General features: G+C 44.6%; 1 protein-coding gene across 1 annotated transcript in view; it reads right to left on the bottom strand.

Moving 5' to 3' along the window:
- The window catches only part of LOC147733562 (aminopeptidase N-like), a 474,314-nt gene that overhangs the window by 20,660 nt on the left and 427,527 nt on the right, over positions 1-26,127 (bottom strand). The window contains exon 19 of the mRNA XM_086958149.1: positions 17,727-17,808. Within this exon, the coding sequence (XP_086814275.1) occupies positions 17,727-17,808 (82 nt within the window). The remainder of the gene's footprint in view (positions 1-17,726; positions 17,809-26,127) is intronic.

The following is a 26,127-nucleotide window of genomic DNA, read 5'->3' on the forward strand; positions in this document are numbered from 1 at the left end:
GGGTCCCCAGAGTTATGAAGGCACGCACAGGGGGTCGCCGTTTTTCCTTAAATGCAGCAAAAAGTTGGAACTCCCTCCCCAATTGGATTCGCGCAGAACCCTGTCATCTTAAGTTTCGAAAGGCACTTAAAACTATTCTTTTTCCCAAGGACTCCTAATTATTGGTTTCTTCCTCAGTTTGCTTTGGTTCTATTTTCTGTTAGCGCTGGGACACTTTCGGGCAGCCATGCGCTTTATAAATCTAATTTCATTTCATTTCATTTCAACCCCACTTTGCTTATGACATCACCTTACACAGGTATTTCACATAACACATGTGACTTTCAGTCCCTCTAAAAGAAATAACATTAATAAAAGTAGTTCTGGTGAAATTACACCTCTTCACCTCCAGGGGATGCCCCTTTCCGGCCATCCCCAACTCAGCCCTTTACACCTTGGCTCAGTCCCTAAGGCACCCCTAGTTGAAGAACAAATGTTCTAGCCACAGGATGCTGTTGACTCCTGGCTGAGCCCATTATTTCTTCCCAGTCCCCAAAAGACTTAGGGGGGACTTACATCTTTGTGCTGGGGGAGACTGCGTTGCTCCTGCAGCTCCCCCTGCACCTTGACACCCATGTCAAGGTGACCCCCTCCTACTGGGGTCACCAACCACAAAGAACCATCCTCTTTTCCTTGCAGGCCGGTCTGGGCCTGCAAGAAATGATGGGGCAAAGTGCTTCTTCCTGGTGCATATAAGAATAGCGTCTCTCCCGCTGCGTTTGGGACAGCAGTGCAGCCAGTTATTGCTGCCTGGCACCGCGTCTTGGTGAGTTACTGCAGCTCGGGGAGCCCACCTCCGCTGCTCCATCGTCCTCTCTCTTCTTCGCAGGGGGGGGCTCAGTCCCACCAGACCCCCACATGGCCAAAGTGTTGGAGGGCAGCTCGGGGAGCCCACCCCCGGCTGCCCCGCCAGCTCCTTATCTGGCCAGCACCCTTTTGTGCTGCTGCAGGTGGCGGCACCCTTGTTTTGGTCGGCCCGCTCCTGTGGGCAGACACAAGGCTGCCTCCGGTCCAACTGGACCTCGGGGGAGTGCGACGGCACTCCCCCTGCCTTTTGCGGGCCATGGGGGAGTGCGGTGGCACTCCCCCCACCTTGCAACACACGTCAGGACCCGGAGTTGGGATCCTGGGCCCCTGGGGATCTTCACGGGGAGCATGACAGCGCTCCATGACTCAGCCTCTTTACGGGGAGCGCGACGGCTAAGTCAACCAAGTTGACTAAGTCGGGGAGTGTCGTTGCGCTCCCTGACTTAGATGCAGCGGGTCCAGAGTTGGATTCCTGGGCCCCTCTTCCCATGCCCGGGGGTGGCGTGATGGCGCTCCCCTATCATCATTTTTGTCAGGGGCCAAGGTAGACTCCTAGCACTCCGTGGGGGCATTTTCACGGGGAACACAACAGCGCTCCCCAACTTTGATTCAGGCCTGGATTTGGGATACCGGGCCATTCTCACCACTCCCTGGGGGGCACGACAGCCCTCCACTTCTCCATTTTTGTCAGGGGCCAAGGTGGTCTCCTGGCACTGCACGGGGCAATTTTCACAGGGAGCGCAACAGCGCTCCCCAACTTATCTTCTGCTGGGGGCAACCCCCGGGGCATATCTTGGATCGGCAGTGGAGCCCCACACGCTTCGTCGTCGGTGGGCCAAAGGTCACCAATGTTCTGGGGGGCATATCTCATTCCTCATGGGACCGATCTTCACATCTCTGGCCTCTTCCTGCTCCTGGCAGCGCATCCCAGCTACTCAGAGCACTTTCCTTTGCCCTCTTGGTCTCACAGAGGGTGGATTCATCAGGGAGCTGTCTTTGCTAGTTCCCTGTGCCAGCCTTTCTCCTGGCTCTCCTCCTGGGCCTCTCTTCTCCCTGCGCTGAGGCCCAGGCTTCTGCTCACTGGTCCTGGACTCCCCTTATAGCACAAGTCAGGGTCCTGGGCCAGTCTGGAGGTTCTTCCCTCCAGCTGCCCATGGTGCCAGGCTGCGGTGCTAGTCGTCCTCTACAGACCACACCCCAGAGAGAGCTCCTCTTCCTGTGCAAACTCTTTTTAAAAAAATGGGGTGGGTGCTGGCAGGAAGTCTCTGTTTGCCCTATCAAACAGCTACACATTAATTCTCTGCCCATGTTCCCTCCTTCCTGCCCAGGCCTCTGGCTTTGTTCAAGATGGCATAGTCCGGGGATCTCATGCCACATGGTCTCTGAGAGCCCCTTCCCCCCTCGCTGCCTTCTCTCCAGAGCAGCTGGTCCCTGGCACCAGGTGTCAGCTGATAACGGATGAACCTGTAGCTCCAGCCATCATCTCTTCTTGGAGTGGAAGCCTTCCCCCTTGGAATGCTTGTCATGCAGGGCTGGGCCTCTGATGCTACAGCTTTGGGTGGAAGGTCATTATTTTAGCCTGACAGGGTTGGCCCCAACCAGGCCCTGGTTATGAGCTGACTCTGAGAAATATGACATTTCGGGTTGACCCAAAAGCAGTACAAATATGACTTTGGACTCTGCAGAATACTTCTTCTCACATAAGTTACAGTAGACTTTAGTGCGTGTCTGGAATTTGTAGGCCCTAGGAAAGCAAAACTAGTCCATGTACTCCCCATCCTTATAGGAGAGTAATGGAGTGAAAACGGAAAAGCACGCTGACTTTCCCTCAAATGTTTCTTCCCATTATAGAAAGCCTATTCCATGTCACCACCCAGTTCTGCATAAGTCCTGCCACACCATTCAATTTGTAGCTGCTCCTGGGCTGTGCACGCCAGAAATCTCCCCTGCACAGCCCTTACATTTGTGCACAAACATGTACACACGTGTCTGCATGTACCCAGCCGAGTGACCCTTATTCTGGCTGCTGTGCAGTGACCTACTTGCGCCAGGGGGACACAGGTAAATTACACATGCAGTCCCTTTCATCATGAGTTCACTGTGGGTGAGTTCCAGCATATGAGGCTCTCCCACTGTAAAAGCTCAACAAATAGGTGTTCAAAAAGCGAAAAATCCAGATGGCTCAGTTGGTCAGAACCCCCTTCTAACAACAACTAAATAATATTTTTATACAAATAAATTGGTCAGAGTTCAGTCTTTGAGTGTGTGAAACCATTTCTTGCTGGAGTACAATACATCTTTAACACTTCCCTCTGATAAAGCCTTACTGTTCACCCACACTACCACAAATAGCGAGTAAGGTATTATCTACTTTTACCTCTGCCTGCCTTTGGGGATCCACTGGACTCTGTGCACACTTTATCTTGCTTTGGTATCGTATATACAGGGCCAGCTTCCCATACGAACTATAGGTAAAGGAGATTATAAATTGCCACAAAGCAAGACACATTTCTAAACATTGTACCAGTGATTTATGCAAGCCATAGAGCTATCCTCCTAGAGCAACTTAATCACTACCACACTTGTGGTGCCTCAAACATGAGTATGGGGAAGCTGAACCCTCTGCAGTGGAATGCATTAAGGCTCTCAGAGAAATAGGAAGGGTCCCCAAATATCATCAAATAAATGCAATTGATCCTGAAGTTTGTAAATGCGTTGTTTATAGGAGGCCAAGTGGTACAACTCCAGGAACCATTTCTGGTGTGTGGGCACTTGGGATGAATGCCAATACCGTAAAGTACAGATTTTGTCTACCATAAGGACTGCCGACATCCATCTTCGCCAGTGGGAGGATGTGTAATCCATGGCCATAAAATCGTATAAAAGGGCCAATTTGGCAAAGTCCCGAAAGGACATGAAAGTAGTGGAGTGTAATGTCCTCCATATGGAGCGCCAATAAGGGACCAAGTCTGGACAAGACCTCAGTATGTGATAAAGATCACATCCAGCAGATGGGCAATGCCCACAGGCATTCGTTGGAGGTAGATGGGCCCTGCACAGTTTATAAGGTGTCCAATACCAGTTATGCAATATCTTGAACTAGGAATACATCTAACACACTGCTCTAAGGGAACGGTCATGGAAGTCTAGGGCCTCCCTTTGCCCATCTTCTGAATAGGCTATATCCAGTCCCTCCTGCCAATTGATCTTAGATGTTGACTGTATGGTCTGGGGACTATGAACAGGCCAAAACAACAGCGGACCAACAAATAGCCAGGCATATGGTGAGGCTGACTGGTGGTTTTGTGCCCTGCTGCTTTTAGGAGGAGAGAGACATTTAGTGGCTGCATGGCCTGAGGAGGCCAGAGACACTTTCCTGAAAGAAGAGTCCATTTTCAACTATAAATTAGAGTGAAACTATATCTTTTTGACTCAGTTTGTATATTTTGGTTCTAGATTGTTTGTTTTGAACCAACTGTGTCTGACTACCTCGGAGTGTACTTCCTAGAAGTAATAGGAGGACACCTAGCTTTTTGATTCAATAATTTTCCTTGGTGAAGATGGTTTTGTTTATGATTATGTAGTGTTTGTATTAATTTTGTGCATTATGTCTTTTAATGTTGTATATAGTTGTGTACATATGTATGTATATTTGTGAAGAATGTAAAGTGGAACTTGACTAAAACTGCTGAAGAATGTTTCTATGTGATTATGAAAAATTAAATTGTATAATCATGTTCTCCATTATTTGTGATGGTATGTTCATTTATGAAGTAGTAGGTTTTGTGGACTAGTGCCACCTATATATGAGAATTAGTAGTCCCCTATTGGTTAATTAATTTTTTCAGATATTCATTCCTCCTTTGCCAATCCCCTAGTTTGCTTGCATGGCCAGTATCGTCACCTGGCAGGAGACAGAACGCCAACAATGTATATAATCAGATGAAGGAGAGTCATGGATTTTAACATTAGCTAAGTGTGATGCATCTGGCCCGGTGTATAGCTACAGCCGAGAAGCTTGACTGAGTGCACCATGCTGATGCTGTTTGCGGTTCCCCTGGGGCAGAGATTTGATGCCTGTGGCCTGGAAGAAATCATGTAAAACCAGCCCGAGGAAGTCTGAGGTCTGTGCTCACAGTCATGTGGCTGAGTGGGGGGCAGCAATTAACACTGACTAACTGCATAGAAGATAACTCAGGCTGTCAATGCATGTGGGCCGCAGTGTAATGCACGTTGCTCAGAGTGATCAGAGACCAGAAGAAATATTGCAGCATAACAATAACAGTTCATCCATCCTGAAACAGATTCCTCCACCTGGCGTTGCCACAAAACACTCATTATGGGGAAGGCAGACAAGAACCAATTGTGCCTCACTTTAGAAATTCAGAGCTCTGCAAGGTAACCACAGGACACTGACTTAGACAAGGGAAACACTTTGGGGTCCGCAGACATATCCACCCTGAAGACAACGTTACTAGAAATGCACAATAGTGTCCAGTTCATAGGTGGGAAGATGGACACATTAAACCTATGAATGGACCACATGGGGTGAAACTAGATAAGCAATCTTCCTGACCTACAGAGGCTGAGCAGCATATCTCAAAAAATGAAGATGATCTTCAGTCTGTCAATTCTAAATGTTTAAATATGGAACATGTACTGGCAGTTATACAAGCTAAGAATGAGGATCTGGAGGCTTGATCCGATTGGAATAACCTGCGTTCCACAGGGCCATCAAGTCTACAAACACAGGGCTACAAAGACAGGGCTCAACTCCATGAACCATCATTGTGAAGCTTAAATTATCATGATACAGAGGCGGTCCTCAGTATGGCAAGAGAAAAAAGAGACATTGAGTATCAAATGAATAGGATCGTATTTTATCCGGACTTCGCAGTGGCGATTCAGTCAGCTAGAAGAGAATTCCTTCCAGTGAAACGCCAGATGCAAAAGGCTAATATCCCTCATGCTATGTTTTACCCAGCACATCTATGTGTTGAATACCAAGGAAAGCAGAATATCTTCACAGCATGAAAAGCGGCCAAGGATTTCCTCTAATCACTTTTACAGGGTAAGCAAGATTGGCGAGCAGAAGACACAGAGGATAAGGAACTCTAGAGGGCTGTTGACATACATTGCTAAAACTATTGAAGCAGATTAAGCACTCAGTAGTGCCTATATGACAGAGCAGGGTGTGCCCTCTGTTCATTCAGGTGGTCATCCACCACTGCTGTGGGCCAAAAGGACTAAACATGATGACCTATCCCTGCACTGCACCTTGGCCCCTTCCTTTCACCTGGAGGGATACCGGGAACCTGGCAACCTCTCTCAGTGGGACACCCCAGGTGAACTTGATAAGTACACTAGTACCTTATGGTTTTCTTTCAAATTTTTTCTTCTTTTATGTTGTATTTTCTGTACCTGGCAATGTCTTTAGCAAGTTATGTATGCTAAAGTGGGAGGGTGGGGAGTTGAGGGTTGTTTGTTTATGAATCACTTGCTGGTTGCTCACATCGCTTATCAGTAGACATGCAACAAGCTATGAACTATGCATGCACACAGATGTATGTTTTAAATATTGATGGCACATTCCGGCAGCAAACAAAAAATGTATTACATGGAATGTGTGTGGACTCAATAACCCCTACAAAACTAAACTGGTTCTTTGTTATTTGGATTGTCATATTGTCCAAGTAGCTTTATCACAAGAAACACATTTGATAAGACATGCGGATCACACTATCAGTTCTAAATGAGCAATGTATCAATTGGCCTCTTCCTATTCTTCATATGCAATGGGTGTGCTACTATTGGCCAAACTTGGCATCCATCTTTAGGCTTACAAATTAATTTGTTGATGATAAGGGTAGGCTGGTGATAGCTGAGCAGACCATATATGGTATTCCCCTTACACTGGAAAACACATATGCCCCAAATATCAATGACGCAGACTTCTTCCTGTCCACTTAGCGACACATACTTTACCTTTCACCTGTTAACATTCTCTGGGGAGGGGATTTAAATACTTATCTAGATCCTAATGTAGATAGGTCTGCGCCTGCATTAGAAACATGAGGTGCAGGGAGGTCCAAGATGGGATAAAGGAATGCGGGTTGGTTAATGCGTGGCGCCTTCGTCACCCAACTCAGTGGGAGTTTATGTCCTCTGTACATGGAACATGGTCTAGATTATATTATTGGCTTCTCTCTACAGACGTCTTCCCATGGGTGGATGAGGTACTACATATGCCCAGGACACTATCTAACCTCACTCCCATTTTACTACGGTTAAACAATTCCTAATATAACTCTTCTTTCCTTTCATATGGCGGTTTCGCATGACAGCATTGTCACATTACTGGACCTGTGACTGGAAAGGACACATTATAGGAGGCATTTAAGGTCACAATATGGACGGTCTGTATCGTTACTCAGGCTGGGGTGCTGAGGGTGATCCACATGCAGTTACAAAAAACCAAAGACACATCACACTAGAGATATAATATGGGTGCCACCCAGATGTAACTACCCTGTGATCAATAAACAGAACACTTAACCGAATGTAATGCTCTTGCTGAACAGGCGTCCCGGAATTTGTCAAAGCATCATGTTGCACAAGATTAAAGGAAATGAGGTAAGATTGGCCATAAATAAATAAATATGTGTATCAAGAGAGAGAGAGAGGACCAGATAGCTAGTCCATATCCCCGTGGTTTATATATATTTAATCAAAAGGAGACTAGCTCATCAACTACTAAGTTAAAGGACTCAAATATGTTTTGTCAGGGGGTAGGAACACCTTGTAGGTGTGTTCATGAAGCCCTCACCCACCAACCTAGTTGGTGGCATGCTTCATCATCGGGCCCACCCAGTAACACCTAGCGTGTCCCGGGTGTGCTTCGACGCCTGATTACAGCGGAGCAGGTATATTGCTGAGTGTGCAGTGTGAGGTGTAAGGTATAGTGATGTTAAAACGGCTTGGCGGGGTCCCAGTACCCAAGGGTAAATTAAACTTTAATAACTGGGCCTCCGTCAGCGGTTAAAAATAAGGCTTTTTGGATGTAGGAGGCGAGTTAGGACCTCTCACATCCAGTGGTGGGTCGACATGTTTCAGCCAGTGCCTTATGACTATGCTGGCTTTCTTCAGGACCAAGATAAAAAGGTGTAGGTGTGAATTAAAGGTAATGGGTGTGTTATCATGACCGGTATGCGAAGGAGGCATAACAGGTCCCAGGCAGGCTCTGCCCAGAAAAGCTGGTCATCCCCTTGCCACTTCTCTACCTTGAAGTCATATACAGCTAAACTAGCGTGTTTTTGAGAAGGGAATCCCCCTCTCACACATAGATAAACACTTTACGGCGTGTATACACATAGTCTGGATTACACACCCATTACCTTTAATTCAAACCTACACCTTTTTATCTTGGTCCTGAAGAAAGCCAGCATAGTCATCAGGCACTGGCTGAAACATGTGACTAAGGTCTTGGATTCACTGCGTGTTTGACATCTTCTGGGGTTTGTCGTTGGGCAGGTATTCTGTGGAGGCTGCCTTGGTAATATTCTTTTCTGTTTGTGGGAAATTTTTAGGTGACAATAGTCCGCCCATGTGGTTTCTTTGGTGACAATAGCAGCATCCTCTAAAATTTGGAGGTTGGCAGCCTTTTGGCTTTCTGGTGCGGGTACTCAGTTGGATCCATCTGGGGTCCTGTGGCAGCGTCTTCATCCAGCTAGGTGTCCCTTTCACGTCTGTGGTTACTGCGGCCCCTTTGACCGGTGCTCTCACCTGTTTCTTGGTCACTCCAAGGGCCACCTGTGTAGGGGATGAGGTTGTAGCCTGTCCATTTTAGGCCCATGGATTTTTGCCATGTGGCAGGCGGGGACATATTCTGGGGTGTTACTACTCCAGTCTACTCCAGTCTAGCATGCCGTATTTCTTACTGTGGTCACTCTCCTAAACGCTGAGCTTGGGGATAGGGAGAGTGCTCCCAGTGCAGGCAACACACCCCTTATCACGATGCTGCCTTGCTAGGAACTCTTCCTCCCTTGGGGAGGTGCCAGGGTGGTGAAAAGCCTCGACCAGGCTGGCCCGGACATGTGCACGGTCTGGTTGCTACCGCCATTGTTCCTATATGTCTTGGCCTAGCTTCCAACTAAGTCCCGGGTGATGCAGTGGGCCTGTGTGTGTCATAGTCTTGAACATTCAGCTCCTCACGCAACCTACATGCTACCTTTTGGCTGTATCTACCAAGAAGTGGTGTGCGTGGCCAGTCCACTGCTGAGCTAGTGCATACAGCTCTAAGATTTTTTTCCATAAAGTCCAAGACTAACCTTTGGTGGGGGGCTCATCGGTCTGGGATCACCCTGGCTGGTGTTCCCTTGGTTTGGGAGGATGTTGCTGCTTTGTGTCCTAGATGAGAGGTTCCAGGGGAGGAACGGGCTATAGTTCCATCCCTGATGATCTGGATGGACATCCTTATCTTGGACAATATGTCCTGTCCCAACATATTAGTTAGGGAGGATGGATAGTACAACTGCTGTTCTCTGATCCTATTCCCTCATAAGCCCCCCTATTCCCAGCTCGATGGGCTCTGCGAGGCGGAGCTTGGCCATGGATCCCGAGAATCCCTGCACTTTGATAGTGGCTTTGATATCGGTGCTGCTCCTTCCCGCTAGCAAGACCTTGCCACCCCTGCATCAACCAGAAAGTGGTATGTTGTCTCACTTACTAGCATTGTGACCATGGAGTTGTCCTGGGCTGTCAGTGGGGTGAGCACGTCTTTAAGTACATGAGTGGTCCTTGGCATGCACTCTCTGCCTTCCCCCTGTATTGGCGTGCCCTACCCTATGCTTTTGCCCTCGCTGTCAGATTCGGAGGAGTTGGAGCTTTCCTCCTGATGTTGCTAGCTCTGGGGATGTAAGTGTTGCATGTTGAGGCCACCCTGCGGTTGGCCCATAGGCTTACCAGGACAATTTTCATATCTCTTTCTTGGACCAGATGTCTGGCCTGAATGTAAGTTTTGGTGTGTTCTATGATGTTGGTATTGAATGTTCTCCCCTCAAGCAAAGGAAATGTGTGTGCTTTTGTGTGACGATGCTACTCGTACTAATATCTCTCTAGTGTCCAAGCCTGGGTAGGGAACCTCACTTGCAAGTGGTCTAATGGAGTCTCCATGATGGATTGGGGAGCTTGTTCTAGGGGTTTTTCTAGTTTTGATTCTCTCAAGATGTTTTTTAAATTATAACACATTTTACTCTAATTGTGGGCAACTGTGTTCATAGGGTGGTACCAAAAACAAGCAACACAACATCAATGAATGCATAAAATGGAAAAATTAAAAAGATTCTAGAAGTGAAAAGGTTGACAGAAAAAATATGATCATTTTGTCCAAAAAACCTTAGCCCTCTCCTAGTGCCAACAGCTCGAGGAGAGGGGATGCTCCATGTAATGCGGGGAGCTCAGTGAGCCTGCTCAGTGGACAAAAATAGCAATGATTTGCACAGACAAAAAGGAATAGCCTACCAATATTGGCCCTCTGTGGCCAGACACAAGCTACATCTTATTTACCAAAATTATTTTCCCAAACATTCCGCATTACACCTTATATCACACTGCGGGTGAATGTTTTGATTTGTTCTGCATTCTGTCCATCATTTATGTATCATTTGCTTCCTTGCCCTAACTGCGCTGTGTATGTCCAGACGTGGATCCTGGGCTCACTGTGCCACTGGATTCAAGCTAGCCTGGATGATGAGGGATTTGCACTTGTGATGTAAAGCGATTTGACACTCTACATCGGGATAAGTAGTGCTATAACATAATTAAATAAAAATAATTTAGTTATTTAAATCAATACCCTAATTATTTGAATGTGTGTGTACAAACTCATACAGATAGTAATTTCTGACATTTTTACAGTGTATGTATTTCACTAGGGGACAAAGGTACTTCCTTAAACAGCTGCAAAGTTAAAAATAAAAAATGGGGTCTGTGTATAAACTTAAAAACACAAGATTATGTAACAAGTACTGTTTGCAAAATATAAGACACCCTAATCATATTTGGATATAAATATGCTTTTAAAAGCAGAGTCTATCCCTCCCTACAACCACAACTTGGTAACACTTCTCACATAATCTCGCAGCAGGACAAATGGCCTCAAACATGAATAAATGTGTACGTAAATAAACCAGAAAATCTCCACCACTCATCCAGTCTAAATGGACTGTTTACTTTTAGACAGTAGGACAAGACTGCTCCCTCGACATGTACTTGAAGAAAAATGTGTTCACAAGCACTGTTCTATAGCATTATTGCATTGCTCACACAAACCAAGCTCTTCTAAATGCAAATGTGTATTGAACCCCAGACATGGTATTTCAATTTAAAAAACTTTGACACCAATCTGTGATGGGCCTGTAAAGAATCCCAGGGACTTAGAATGTGTTTTCTTTAAATATAAATGTCTTACACCATTCTGGGAAAAGATTATAATACCCTCAACAATATTTTTAACACAAATGTAATCTTAGACTTCTCAATGATACTTTGAGGACCCCATGCAACCGCTACCTATTTATCCCTGCCGGATAATGCCCTTGCACTGTCAGATCTTTCCTAACAATAGCTCAATTTTTTAAGTCTCAGAAACTTTTACGAAACACACTCACTGGCTACCGAAGAATAGGAATTGGGAAATAGTTATGTGACAGTGCTGCTCCCAATGAGGTGAGGATTTAGATGTTGGTTACAAGCAGCATGATGATTGTACCATATCACGTTGTTGTTCTTGTTCTTGTTCTTGTTTTGACTTTTGTTTGCATTCCTTTTCTTTGATATGTGATGATGATCTTGTTACCATAGGTGCATTGGTCTTTACCATGACCCAATCTAGGGCAAAGTTATATTTAGTTCAGATAAATATAAATGCTGAGTTTCTATGGTTTTGTGCGTGTGAAATCTGAGCTTTAGTATAACCTTGGATTTTTTCAGTGTATTTTTGAGGTTTTTTACATTCTATTTTTTAACTTTAATGTCCCTGTACCCTAAAGTTATTTTCGATGAATTTCTGCTTTTTAATAAATGGTATTTCCTAACTATAACGTCCAAGTAAGCGTTTTTTTGTGTGAATTTTGAAGGTTTCTTAATTGTATTTTCTATCTGTAACCTGTAACCTTTGAGAGTGGGTATGTGAGTGTATGTGAGTGGTTGTATAGGTTGTTGAGAGGGTTTGTGAGTGGCTGTATGGGGTTGTGCTTCAGAATATCAGTGGCTGTATGGGTCTGTGAGTGGGTGTGTGAATGGGTGAGTGTGTTGCTGTATGGGTTGGTGAGTGGGTGTATGAGCGGCTGTATGGGTCTGTGATTGGGTGTGTGAGTGGCTGTATGGGTCTGTGAGTGGGTATGTGTGTGTGGCTGTATGGGTCTGTTAGTGGGTGTCGCTTCATGGGTCTGTGAGAAGGTGTGTGAGTAGCTGTATAGATTTCTGAGTGGGAGTAGGTTTGAGGGTGTGTAAGTGGGTCTGTGAATGGTTTTGTAGATCAGTGAGTGGGAGAGTGAATGGCTGCATGGTTCTGTGATTAGGTGTGTGAGTAGCTGTGTGGTATGTAAGTGAGTTTGTGAGTGGCTGTATGGGTCTGTGAGTGGATATGTGAGCCACTGTATGGGTCTGTGAGTAGGTCTGTGAGTGACTGTGTTAGTGGCTGTATGGGTCTGTAAGTGGATGTGTGAATGGCTGTATGGGTTGGATGAGTGGGTGTGTGAGTGGTTTTGTGGGTGTGTGAGTGGCTGTATGGCTCTGTGAGTAGTAGTGTGAGTGGGTGTGTGAGTGGCTGTATGAGTCTGTGAGTGAATATGTGTGTGGTTTTGTGGGAGTGACTGTATTGCTGTGTGAGTCTGTGAGTGGACATGAGAGTGGCTGAATGAGTGTGTGAGTGTGTATCTGTGTGGATGTATCAGTAGGTGTGTATGTGACTGGGCCATGGAATGCAGAGCTAACTTGTTGGGTAAATGTCTAGTGAATATTCCACACACAATACAGCTGTGTAATGGACAAGAAACGAATAGCTCCAGTGACCTTCTGAGCATTTATTTTCAGCAATGTAATTTTTCCTCAAGCGTCTTTTTACTGAAATCTGTGATAACATGAATGCTCCTATAGAAAAGATGACAAGACTATAAAGAGGTAAATCTTCACCAAAAACTGTACTTCCTCTTAACTATGTGAAGTAAGTGCTTCTTTGTTTGGTGAATATGTCCTCATATTCCTCTGTATAGAGATTGTGTCACCAACATCGGTGGGAGAGCACTCAGGGGGGCTTTTGGTAAGCTAACCATCAACATGGAAAAAGGTTGGAAGACCTCTGCCTACTACTAAGGTGGATGGTGCAGGCCAAAAGAGGGGAGCTTGCAGGTGATTTTGCACATTTGCATACTTGTAGTACTTTAAAGGGAGAACCATACACTCTGTACCCACCAGGAGATGACAAGAAAGAACCCACTTATCACAGTCACTACAGATCACACTCGACTAGATCAACGATGCGTTCACCTCCTACAATGAATGTATATCTTTTATATACAGGGACTGATCAAAGTCAAAAGCATGCCTCTCAAGTATTTACAAAGTGATAACAAGATGTGTGCCTTATTGCCCTTCCATTGCATTTACATTGCATTTGCATTTGCATCTAGGTGCGAGGCTCCAGATAGCTCCCGCCAGGATACTCCAGCAAAAGGAAGACTGATTGCCCCTGAACTTCGGCCCTAGTTATAGACCCAGGTGGAATCTGATAATCCCCTTTCTAACCTGCACTTTGCTGCTCAGAAGGAAGCAATGTGCAGGTGCTGCTGAATGTGTAAGAGCATCTCCTAAATATGTCTCTGCTGAAACTCTACATCCCCCTCCAGACCCCTTTCCCTCCCTTCCCTTTCCTAGAAATGTATTCATACAGACAACCATGGGAGCTGACACTCAATCTAAGTCTCCTAACTCCCACCACCCAACAGTACTCAACAAACCCTTGCTTAAAACACAACATTAGTACTCCCACCACATGTCCTCGGCCAACCACTGGAGTAACATTGGTATCAATGACACCATAACTCACCCTCTCACTAATAGGCTTTCAACATCCCTAGACTGTCCCGCACAAGTCATCTTAAACCTAAACTCTCGTACCCCCTCCTCACTGAATATGTCGCAAAGACTCTCTATGGTGAAAAGCCAACTCGAGATTATAACACGGGGCCTAAGCAAAATATTATTGAACATAAACCACACAACTAGAGCCTATCCAACGTTACACTCCCCTCCTACAGACTCCAACAAACACCACCCAAGCCCTCACAAGCCACAGCCACACAACTGGAACTCAATCTCCCTCGCAAACCAGCCTCAGAGACCCAAAAGAACAAACGCCGCAATGTCCATTAAAGAGGAGACCGATCTTGCCAACTCCTACGACTCATCTACAACTAGCAACCCCCAGGTATTCACGGGATTTTGGAGAGACCACATCCTACCAAGATTTGAGAGACCACTAGCCCTCCTCACAAAGTTATCCATGGCCCCTCCCCAGAAGATACCTGACAACAAGGCAGTGACCCACTGCATGCTTATAAACTGCAGATCTGCGACCAAACACACAACATAACTGGTGGAAACCATCCTAACACACGACATCGATATTGCGTTCATCACAGAAACTTAGCTGAACAAATCCTCTTTACAAATCGTTGACATGCTTGTGCCCCCCGGGTTCTCAATCATAAACAAAGACGGAAATAAGTATTGTGGTGAGACTTCTTCTCCTACGATACATTTGAATATCTATCCTCCAACATTAAGACTAAGAACAACAAAATGATAAACTACCACCTCCTCTACCATCCGCCAGGCAACATTCCCTCTTTCGGAGAACACCTTTCCGACCCGATAACTCACTGCTCACTCTTAGACTCCAATAACATAATACTAGGGGACCTCAACCTACATTGGAATGATGAAAGTAATACTCTGATCCAAGCCCCAAACAAAGGACTTTGCAACAATAACCTGATCCAACACTGCACAGAGCAAAAGCATAATAGAGGCTCAATCCTGGATGCTCAGGAAGATACAGTTACTATAGACCACAACCTTCCTGTTGACTGGCCAGACCACCACCTCATCCTATTTCACATTAACCATCTGACTCTCGGCCTTCCCCATCCACATGATGCCCTTCATTGGGTGAGAAATCCAAGACAGATCCCCCTTGCTGACATGGATGAAAGGGTAAGAAAACTACTTCCCTCCAACATGGGCTTAGTTCACACTACAATCCAACAATGACAATCATACTAGGCCAAGCCGCTCCCTAAAAGCAAAAAAGAGTGAGGAACAACCTATTGAGAGCCTGGTTCAATACAGACCTCAACTCTGAAAGAAGACTTATCAGAGCTGCAGAAAGACTCTGGCGGAACAACCCGTCCTCAACCCACTTTGACCAACACAAATCAGAAAGCAGGACATTTAAAAAACATATTAAGAACGAAAAGTCTACCTTCTTCCGTAGTGCATTAGACAATGCCAAAAACCGTCCCAAAGAATTCTTCAATCTCAAACAACAAACAGTCAAGCCTCCCACATCAACCATACAGGCTTCCAAAGAACTATGTGACACCTTTGCCAATTTCTTTACAAATAAAATCACCATGATTGAACGCTCCCTTATTGACCATGTCCTGTCAGCTAACAATAACCTACTTCCTAACAACAAAGGAAACAACCCCCCTCGGCACCCTCCGAGCAGCTGGAAGACTTTCAACCCCATCTCAGAAACAGACATCACGGAGTTGATTATGAGGTCCAAACCTTCCTCACACAAAGCTGACCCCATTCCCGCTCAACTGGCTAAAAAGCTCAACCTTACCCTAGTCCCTCTCTGGGCTGAGAATATAAATAGCTCCCTGAGTACTGGAATCATGCCAGACTGTCTAAAAATCGGCCACGTCACGCCATTATTTAAAAAAAAACGGGCTCAGACCCAACAACAACAACTTCAGGCTGGTTTCCAATCCAAAATTCTGGAAAGATACATTCTTCTCCAACTTAATCAACACATTGACAGCAACAACCTTCTAGATACTCACCAATCAGGCTTCAGAATAGGTTGCAGCACAGAGACAGCGATCCTGTATGTCATAGTTGATGTCTACAAATCACTTGAAGCAGACTGCGGCTGCCTACTCATACTCCTTGACCTATTGGCAGCCTTTGATACGGTTGACCACACTCTGCCCATAAATGTACTCCGAGAGATAATTGCTGCAGATGAGGTGGTCTCACAATATCTCCTTCCTTCAGAACCGCTCCCAAAGAATAAAAATTAACAAATTCACATCTGAACTTCTCCCCATAACCATAGGAGTCCCACAAGGATCAGTTCTCTCCCCATCACTGTTTAACATCTACATGGAGCCTCTCATCTCCATACTCAAAAAAGCCAACATCCTCTTCCACCTATACAGATGATACCCAGATCTACCTAGAAACATCCTCAATTGGAGACATTAAAAAATTAAAAAACACTCTACGAGAAGTTCAACACTGGCTATCCCACAACCACCTAAAGCTCAACCAAGACAAAACAGAAATCCTTTTCATATCCAGCAAGAAGCAGACCCCTCTAGTCACTGAATGGCTAAAAGCTATTGACGCTCTTAATTGCAATCTTACCCTGGCAGACTCTACAAAATCCCTGGGAATCACTCTGGGCCCAAGCCTAAACATGGACAAACATATCAAGAACTAAGCGAAAAGCGCATTCTTGAACCTAAAATTACTCAAAAAAAAAACCTTCATTCCCACCAATGACCTTAAGCTGGCCACACAATCCTTGGTTATGTCCAAAGTGGACTACGGGAACACAACACTCACGGGCACGGTAACATCTCACTTAGCTCCCCTCCGAGCAAGTCTAAATGCAGCTGCCAGGATGATCATTGGAGTAAAGAAATATTACCACATTTCTCCCTCTCTAAGCGAACTAAAATGGCTCCCAATCCGTGCCAACTTCAAGACTGCTTGCCTTACACATAAAGCTCTTCACACCATTAAACCGGCCTACTTGGCTTCCAAACTCAAGAAGGCAGGACAAACAAGGAACCTCAAGAGCACCAACACTCTTCTTCTCATTCCCCCAAAAGCTTGCAAACAAAAAACTCTGTCTCGCTCCTTCTCAGGAAATGCATTTAAAATGTGGAACAACAGGACTAATCTCTCCTTCGTAAACTTCAAAAGAAAGCTCAAAGACCTCTTCTTCAACCGAACTCAAAAGAATGGAGAGATGCCTCACAATGTGACAGTCCTCTCCCACCAAAGGAATCATGCCCAGCGCAGAACATAGACACTTCAACAAGAAAGTTTTTCAGCGCCTGTGTTTTAACATGCTCCCTAGACCGCCTGAACATGAATCGACACGAGAAAATGCTGTTTATTGTAATACTGTATAACTGATTGCATCACAATATATGTTGTAAAGAGCTCTGATACCTTCGGGTCTGGCTAGCGCTATATAAAACACTTAAATAAAAAATAATAAATAAATAAATGTATCCTGTGTATGAAAATCACACCTGGCCAAGTTTACCATACTTCTGTGGGACCTAAGCTCTTCGGCAGGGTAGACAGCATCCACCCTGTAAAGAGTGATTAGACACTGTTTACCTGTGTGTACCCTCGACTTGTGCCCTGAATGAAGACCTGATTAACCCTCTTTGAAACATCATATATAAACATTATGTTAAAGAAATTAAAAAAAGAAAAGTGTCAACTTTAAATGTTGTATAACAGTGACTCATAATACACAAACACAAACGCATCAGTATGTTAGGACCTACCTGCGTCAGCTCGAACTGTGTAGAAAATCTTCGTGCCACATTGTCAATCAAACCTTTGAAGGAAAAGGAACTTCCACTGTATCTGAAAAGGGTGAGAAAACATTGAAATGCTAGGTTGTTTATAGAGCCGACTTCCTTTTGATAATGAGTGTTACATTTAATCTTTACACGTGGTGTGCACCTGATTTTTATTTGATTTCAGCCTCCCACTGTGGGAGGAAATCCCTTACCCAGCCTCACCCCACAGATGATATGTCACCCACGGTAATGGCTTCCAATGACTTAAAGGAAGAAAGGTGGCTTTCGGAATACTGAATTAAAAGTGGCAGAACACCAGTGCCACTCTTTCCATTGCACCCAACCCAAAATGCAAGCCTACACCAGAGGATATCTGCTAGTGGATTTTCTCCTCTGTAATTACAAGAATTCCTTGTGGGGAGACATGGTAGCCCTGAGATAGCCATGTGATGGGAGTTGTTCTTCCACAGTAATGCATTCTCAAAAGTCACATCAGACGTATGGTACTGTTGTAAACAAATCTAGGACCCTAATATAAAAATCCCGTTTCATGCCCTTATAAAGGTCTATTTTATCATATCCTTATAAAGGCATACAAATCATTACCATATTTGGCCCAAACCATACAGCCCAAATACGGCAGGGATACTTTCACTAAGCTCCAAGAATTATCAACGTTTTCTTGAAAAAACCTGCCTTCAGCAGCCTGGGACTTACCCCTGCTTGAATATTAAGTTCTCGAAGAACTCTCAGCATTTTCCAAGAATTGAGCCTTTGAGTGATGTTATTAAGTCCAAACATGGGTCAAACTCGGCACCTTCAAAGTATAAATATGCCTTGATTTGCCCAATCAAACACATGGTGGTTTGGAGCAGATCGACTATCTACGTGCCCGACGCCCTGCAGCAGCAAGTGCAGAGGGAAGCCGACCCTCAGCAGACACACTGCGAGACTCTGCCATTTTCCTTGCCGAGAAATCCAGTTCCAGTGTTTCCAGTTTACCCTGGCGGGTATCTGGGAAATCGAGTCCCGAGAACGAGATACAAGACCTCCTTCATTCTGAAACCAAAGGTACGGAGCAGATTAGCCCTCTTAGAGAATTCTTGGAATTAGATTCCTGGCAGAAGAAACCTTAGACTTAAACTCCTCCTCTTATACTCCCTCCCTCGTACTAGACTTAGGTTAGGTACACCGGGGTAGGTGTATTTCAGAAGCACCAGTTGAGTACTTTTAATCATCCTTTATTACTGTATGTATTATATACATTTTTAACCTTTTATGCACTTTATGGCTTAACACCCATATCTTGCTTTTACAGTACTATTTTATTATACTGTTCGTATTATATGCATTGTACTTAATAGTAAGCTTTACTATTGTAGCAGTTCATTTTCAATGCTTGAGAAAGAAGACTGTTCAATAAATAACCTCTTTTATTGAAAACGCCCGTCTCTCTAATTTCTCAGCCACTCTGGTGAAACGAAGCATGCACGATTGACTGAGTGAATTAGCTATCTATTGTTTCCGCGACTCTAGAGATTGCTTTCTTAATAATAGGAAACAAAGTTGTCATGTTTATGCGGTTGTAAGAAACTAATCCCTTCTTGTGAATTCGAGAAAGTTTCTAGTGACCTCTGAGCTAGGTGGCACTCACAATTAAATCTAATATATTCGGTAGAGACCCAGGGGATCTCACGCCTGCGTCTAAGCTACAGGATATATTATTCCAATGCGCAGAGCCTATTGGGAATATAGGAACTACACTACAGTACTAGTAAGGGTGTATATTTTTGACTTATTGGTGTAACCCTTCATATTTGGGGCAACTAGTCAATGCATCAAGGAAATGCCTTTTCTTTTTCCCCTAATAGTGAATTGGTGCACCCAATCGGCAAGGTATTTTGCCCTCTTATAAGTCCATGGTAAATGGCACCAGGGGTACCCAGGGCAAGGGTGGTAAAGGGGTCACCAGGGCTGCAGCACTATATTTTGCCACCATGTCTGACCCAAGTAAAAGTATGTCTGCAGATCTGCTATCTGCTCGAGAGCGACTCTGCGCACACCATGTGCTGAAGAGCCACACCACTACCTTAGTCTAAGTAATTCACTCTTAAAGATATCCTCCTAAGCCCAGTGGGAAGAGTGAATTGTGTTAAAGGTGTAGATATAATATCCCTACAGTAAACCTGTAAAGCAAGGTTTTATTGTAAGTGACTGGCAGTCAATAGAGTAACATGGGCTACTGAGAGAACTCGAGATAGCCAGCTCTATTATGGATCGACCAAATTGTGTCATGTTTGGTGTCAAACAGCGGGCTTTTTCACCCCAACTTGATTCTTGTGACTAAGGTGAGTTGGCATGCAGGTAGGTGACACACTGGGTGAGTGCCCATCTCACTTTTAGTGCTCCAGTGCCTTGGCAGGCTTCCTTAAGCTGTTTTCTGTCAAGAGACTGCCCTTCTGATGAGATGTGGCAGCACTTCCCCAGGATGGAGATAAAGGCCTGGGCAGGAAGGACGTCACACTTCCTCCCTCCCAGGACGACTAGTATTTACAGCAATCAAGGCGGCTTACCTCAAAGGCTTCACAGACTTTGATGTGCAAGAGTACTTGTCGCAAACTCGAGGTCAAAGCCCTTCTCACCCTGTCCAGTCCAACTGGAAGGAAAATTAGCTATTCAGGAAGCATGCACCTCAAAAGGACTAGCCACACCTTTAGGGTGGGCTAGAAGGTCTGTACAGCCAAGGAAGAGTTATGCCAGTTGGAAGACCCTAGATTAAAGGTTAGCTGCAGTGACCAGTAGCCCATTGGCCATTGTCCTATTTGCCCTTACCGCCCCCCTAAACTAGGATTCGAGGGGTTCCCCTGATACTGGAACCTCAGTTCTGACTTTGAATGAGAGAAAATGCACATTGAAGATGCTGTAACCGACAGAAGGGCCTTGGACTCTACAGCAGTGCAAAGATAGGACATGTAACTGCCCTGAAGTGACCATATACTGGAATTGTGTGTTCAACGTGTGTCCTTGGCAAAAGCTCATTGCTCCCAGCAAGAGGGACTGGATGCCAGAAAATGAACCAGACTCCCAAGGATTACAGGGTCCAGTCACCTGCAAGCTTCAGGAAAATGGATGTGCTGCATGACAGAATTTCAACTTGATGGTCCTGTCGAGAGTGAACCCAAAGAAAAGAGTTGACCTGCAAGCCCGGAGTGGTAGCCAAGCTTAAACCAAATTTCAAACTGCTACTCCAATCTTGTCGCTCTCCAGCTGCCTGAGCAACCATGGATTATATTTGCTACAGCCCAAGCTTGGTGATCACCAGTTGTGTGTTAGACCACTTGAATGACATGTCTCCCCCAAGAGCACCTCACAGCGACAGCAACCGAAGTTGGCAACAACCCCACTGCTGTGTTCTTGCATCCTGAAGTTTGAGCTAGGGACCCGCATGACCCTATCCACAATAGGGTTTATTTGAACGGACCCTGCAAGTGACCGAGTGTCACTTGTGTTTTCTCCCATTCTTTTCAACATGACCAGTTTTACTTTAAGTGCATCTATTTTTGGACGCTTTAATAAATCTATTATATTTACATGAAAATACACTCTATTTTTATAAATTGGTGACGACTTCATATTATACGTTATTATGTTAATGTGGTTTACTGATTTGTGTAAAACAGCATCTCAATGATATATGTTGTTCACAACTAGTTAACATTTGTTGAAGTGATAGTACACTCGTTAGAGTGACCAGAGCAGTGCACTGGGTTTCCCAAATAGCTATCTGGTGATTTCCCCATTTCATGTTCAAAGGCTTGCAGGGCCTTTTACCTGGTGCACACTAATAGTTCATTATGAGAATTCCTACAGTGTAATTGTATAATCTATTTAGCTAGTTTATTGAGTGCATTACAGCTGCTTTCCTCTATTATTTTCACTATATTCCTGCTTCGCAGCTATTATTTGCACCACTTTGATTATTGTTTTGAAACTCAACATGTAATTTATGATATTTTACACCTAACGGAGAATAAAGCCCAAACTAAAGTTTATTCAGCTGCAGAGGCAGCGGACATTTATGGACTTATCAAGGAGGTGAGGAAGTTTGATGTCACCTCAGGTCCAGTCCAGCAACAAATCAAACAATTAAAATATTTAATGCGACGTGAAATCAATCAACGTCTGCACGCCACTATGCTCATTCAATATCATAGGGCTAGCCGCATACCTAGAGGGCTTCGTTTGGCTATCAAACCCATGTTATTTAAAATGAACAAAAAAATCATGGAGAAATGGTATGCCATCCTGAATAAGTGCTCCTTAGATCTCATTCTTTTAATTGTTGAAGAGTTATCTCAGGTTTTAATTGGATTGTAGTCTGAAATTAAAGACTTACAGGCCACTCTAGTCTAACGTATGGAATCTGATTCATGGACAACCACTCTCAATGACATAAACACCAGGCTAGATGCTTATGCTAAAGACATACATGAACGCAAAGTGAGAACATTTTGTCGTGACACAATAGATTATAAACTCAACGAAGTGTATTCTTGGGCTGAAGTGCATGCCCAAAAACGCAACTGGCATAAACGTGCCACCACTTCCTCTGAAGAGAGCTTAGCTTCGGTTACTGACACTCAGATGTCCCATCCCCCAGTGCCACCTAAAGAAGGTAGGTATACTGCCCGCAGCAGTTCGACCACATCTAAGGCTGTTTTTTTGTCCACAAGCCCAGCTGCAAATCAACCATCAATAGAATCTACCATAGCCAAACCCGCAGAGGTCACCAATTTGGGAAAGCCCAGTCGGAAAAAGAAACACTAGTGGTGAACATCTCTTCCGAACAGCTGTCCCAGAGCCAACTGGCTGTTTTAAGTAAAGGGTGTTACTTTGTTCCCATGAATCAGGCGAGAAGTTTAGATTCTCAAGTTGCCCTATTCAGATTTACAACTAAACTGAGACTTCGACATTTTTTTTCAACCATTGAGACTACCCATTCCATCTCTGGTGAAGCTAAATATCAGGAGTTTAGACCAAAAAGCACTTTTGTTTCACCAACTTCACATAAAGCCATAGACCTCTTTGAAACCTTCGTGAAGCAAGACATATCTAGGTTACCTCCAGCATCCCAGTCCTCTTCCAATCTCTCAGTTGGAGAGAAAGCTGCATTACGTTCATTACAGGCCAACACTTCACTTTATTTCACCAAAACTGACAAAGGTGGCACTTTAGTGGTCATGGACCAGCTCAAATACGACCTTAAGATTAAAAGCATGTTGCAGGATTCATCGACTTACCTGCCCCTATTCATTTCATTTCATAATACTTTATTCAGTATTCAATAGTAGAAACCATAAAAAGTACAGTACAGCTAATTACATGTTTAAAAAAACACAGTATGTAGAATTTCCATGTGTAAAAGCAATGGTGAGTTAATACTAACATCATTAGCACTTAAGAGAGGGAATAAATAAAAGCCACGAGTAAAAGCAATAAAATACATTAACTTGTTAAAAGTCCCAACTTTTCCTGAGGTTCATTGCACATTTCAAAAAACCGGCCACAAAAGGGATACAATCTGGTTTAAGTAGTTGCAGATACAATAGTGCTGGGCGTACTTGCACAAAATGTAACTGTCTTAAGAGCGATTTAAGATAAAAGGTCCTGGGAAATTCATAATATTTACAAAAGAAAACAAAGTGAAGCAAATCCTGTGGAGACTTATTGTCGCAGCCACAGGATGCTAACACCGTTCCCCTATGACTACCCCTAGGAACTGCTAATAAAAAATGAAAAAGGTTCAACCTAAATCACTCGTAGGCTGGAAGTGGCCAAGACAAGTACGGCTCCATATCCAAGGAAGTTTTAAGCAGCAAATGTGTCCTCACACTGGATTTCAACAATTCTCTCTCCTCTCTTTCCATTTGTTTTCTTTGTAAGAAGGAGCGCTTTATGTGCCTAATGTCCATTCTTGTTATACCTTCGGGCCTTAAAAACAAATCAGGTCGCCCCAACATCGTAAAACAGGTTTCTAGATACTTAAACCAGGGAATGTATGTCATGTGATCTAAGCTCAGGGCTTCTCTTAAAATACTGTGGGTGAGACCAACATACTTATTAAGCCAACAATGCAGCCAAAAGGTAAGGGGACGTAGGGCTAAAGTGTCACATATAAATGGCATGCCCGTTTCTTCATGGACAGACAGATTTGCAGTCCCCTTTGGTACGTTCAATAGCCGCTTTAGAAAGTTGTTCTCTGTCACCTGTAGGCCCTCTAGGTCACAGTATCCCCATAGGTCACTTCCATAGCTGGCTATGGCTATACACATGGCCTTGTAGATTTTTAGCATTGCTGCCACTGGATGATTGCCCATTTTAGATGCAAAGCCAAGAAGGGCCGCAATTGCCCTCTTGACCTCACCCCTTTTTTTCTGTAAGAGTGCAGCCCAGTTAAGCCAATGGTCCATCAGGACACCTAGGTAAGAGAACGTTGTGCATTTTGGGACCCTCACACCGTTAACCATAAAATTGTATGGAATTCTGAGGCGCAACCCCACCTGCATCACATATGATTTTGTGCTATTTATGGACAAATCTCGTTTGTCCATGAAACTGTGAAAAGAGTCAAGTAGAGTTTGAAGCCCCTTTGGAGTTCGTGCCAGGAGTACTGCGTCATCTGCATAAAGCAGGACGGGCAGTCCTCTCCTGCCCACGTACGGATAATCAGCCTTTGTTTCTAACAGGTAACCTTCTAGGTCGTTAATGTATAGGTTGAATAGGAAGGGGGCCAATATGCACCCCTGCCTTACACCCCTCTCGATGTGAAAATTCCTCGACACCTTCAGGTCCCTAGAATATCTGACGTTGGTCTTGGTATCCCTGTGTAGGCCCCTCGGGAAGTCAACCAGGCTACGATCCACTCCCATGGCCTCCATGGACCTCCACAACCCCCACGATTAACACAATCGAAGGCGGACGAGAGGTCCATGAAGGCCAGGTAGATGGTTCCGGATCAAGCCATGGTGTACTTCCCTATGATCACATAAAGGTTTAGACACTGTGTCATGGTTGAGTGACCTGGTCGGAACCCATACTGAGCATCCGCCAAGATTTTATTTTCCTCTGCCCAGGTACACAATCTTTTTAATATGACACCCCCAATGACCTTAACAACAGAGTCAATTAAGGAAATTGGCCTATAATTCAATGTGCAATTTCGATCTCCCTTTTTATATACTGGGACTATCGTTGAGATGCCCCAGGATGCTGGGCATACACAGATGGCAGCAGCATTACCCACAGCGGTCAAAATGTTGGCCCAGAATGTCAGGTTTGATTTAAAAAGGTCCGGAGGGATACCATCCGGACCTGGTGCTTTTTTGTTAGTCAAATTGGCAATACCCTCATTAATTTCGTGCTCTGTGAACAACACTTCTTTATTTGCTACCCTTACCAGTAAGTCTGGCTGATGGCGCGTGTTTAAAACATACCTTCAAAGTGGGACACCCATTCGTCCTCAGTGATGTTGGAGCCCACTTATCTGACCCCTTCCGCAAAAAAAAGGGATTGTTTGATGGAATTTCAAAATCTAGAGCTACTTGAGAGGGTAACAGGTTTTAAAAGCTCTCTCCATAGTGCTTTTTTTACCTCTGCCTTGCGATTGGCCACAACCTTTTTATAATTTTTCCTTAGGGTTGCAATCAACACTTTGTTCCTCGGTGTTATTTTCAGCCCCGCCTTAAGTTCTCTGGCTGCTTTAGAACATTTGCGGCAGAACCATTTGGGTACGCTTGTGATACTGATTTTTCCAAGGGCAAGTAACATACCACCTACTTTGGATGCAATTACCTCAAAGGACTTTAAGATCCCAGAATAAGAGGAATTATAATTACGACAACATGAAAACTCGGCTTCACATGCTGCTGTACGGGCATCATGGAAGGTGGTCGGAATTATCTTACTCCATTTGATCCGCCGCCCACCGTTAATGGGTTGTAAATTGTTACTGCCATGTGCTATATCTTTTGTCCTCATTAAACTCCCACCCATAGTAACACATACAGGATTAACGGTCGCTATATAAGCTGGGGACAATAGAAAAACCCTGGAGAAGGTGTAGGATAGATGTTGATAATAATATATGATCAATAAAGGTGTCGCAGCCTCTACCCTTGAACGTGGGGTTCGTTTGTTTGCTTTGTGGAGAGGCAAAACCCATTGCAGAGGATAGATCCTGCTCATTGAGCATGTCATTCAGAGCGTCACCCTCAACAGTATGTTCAAAGTGAAGGTCCAATATCAATGGACACCCCAGTGTCCCCCAGGGACTCAGTATAGGGTCCCCACATGGGTGCACATTGAAGTGTCCGAGTATAAGAAG

The sequence above is a fragment of the Lissotriton vulgaris genome, chromosome 2_1 (genome assembly GCF_964263255.1).
Source record: "Lissotriton vulgaris chromosome 2_1, aLisVul1.2, whole genome shotgun sequence".
Taxonomy (NCBI): domain Eukaryota; kingdom Metazoa; phylum Chordata; class Amphibia; order Caudata; family Salamandridae; genus Lissotriton; species Lissotriton vulgaris.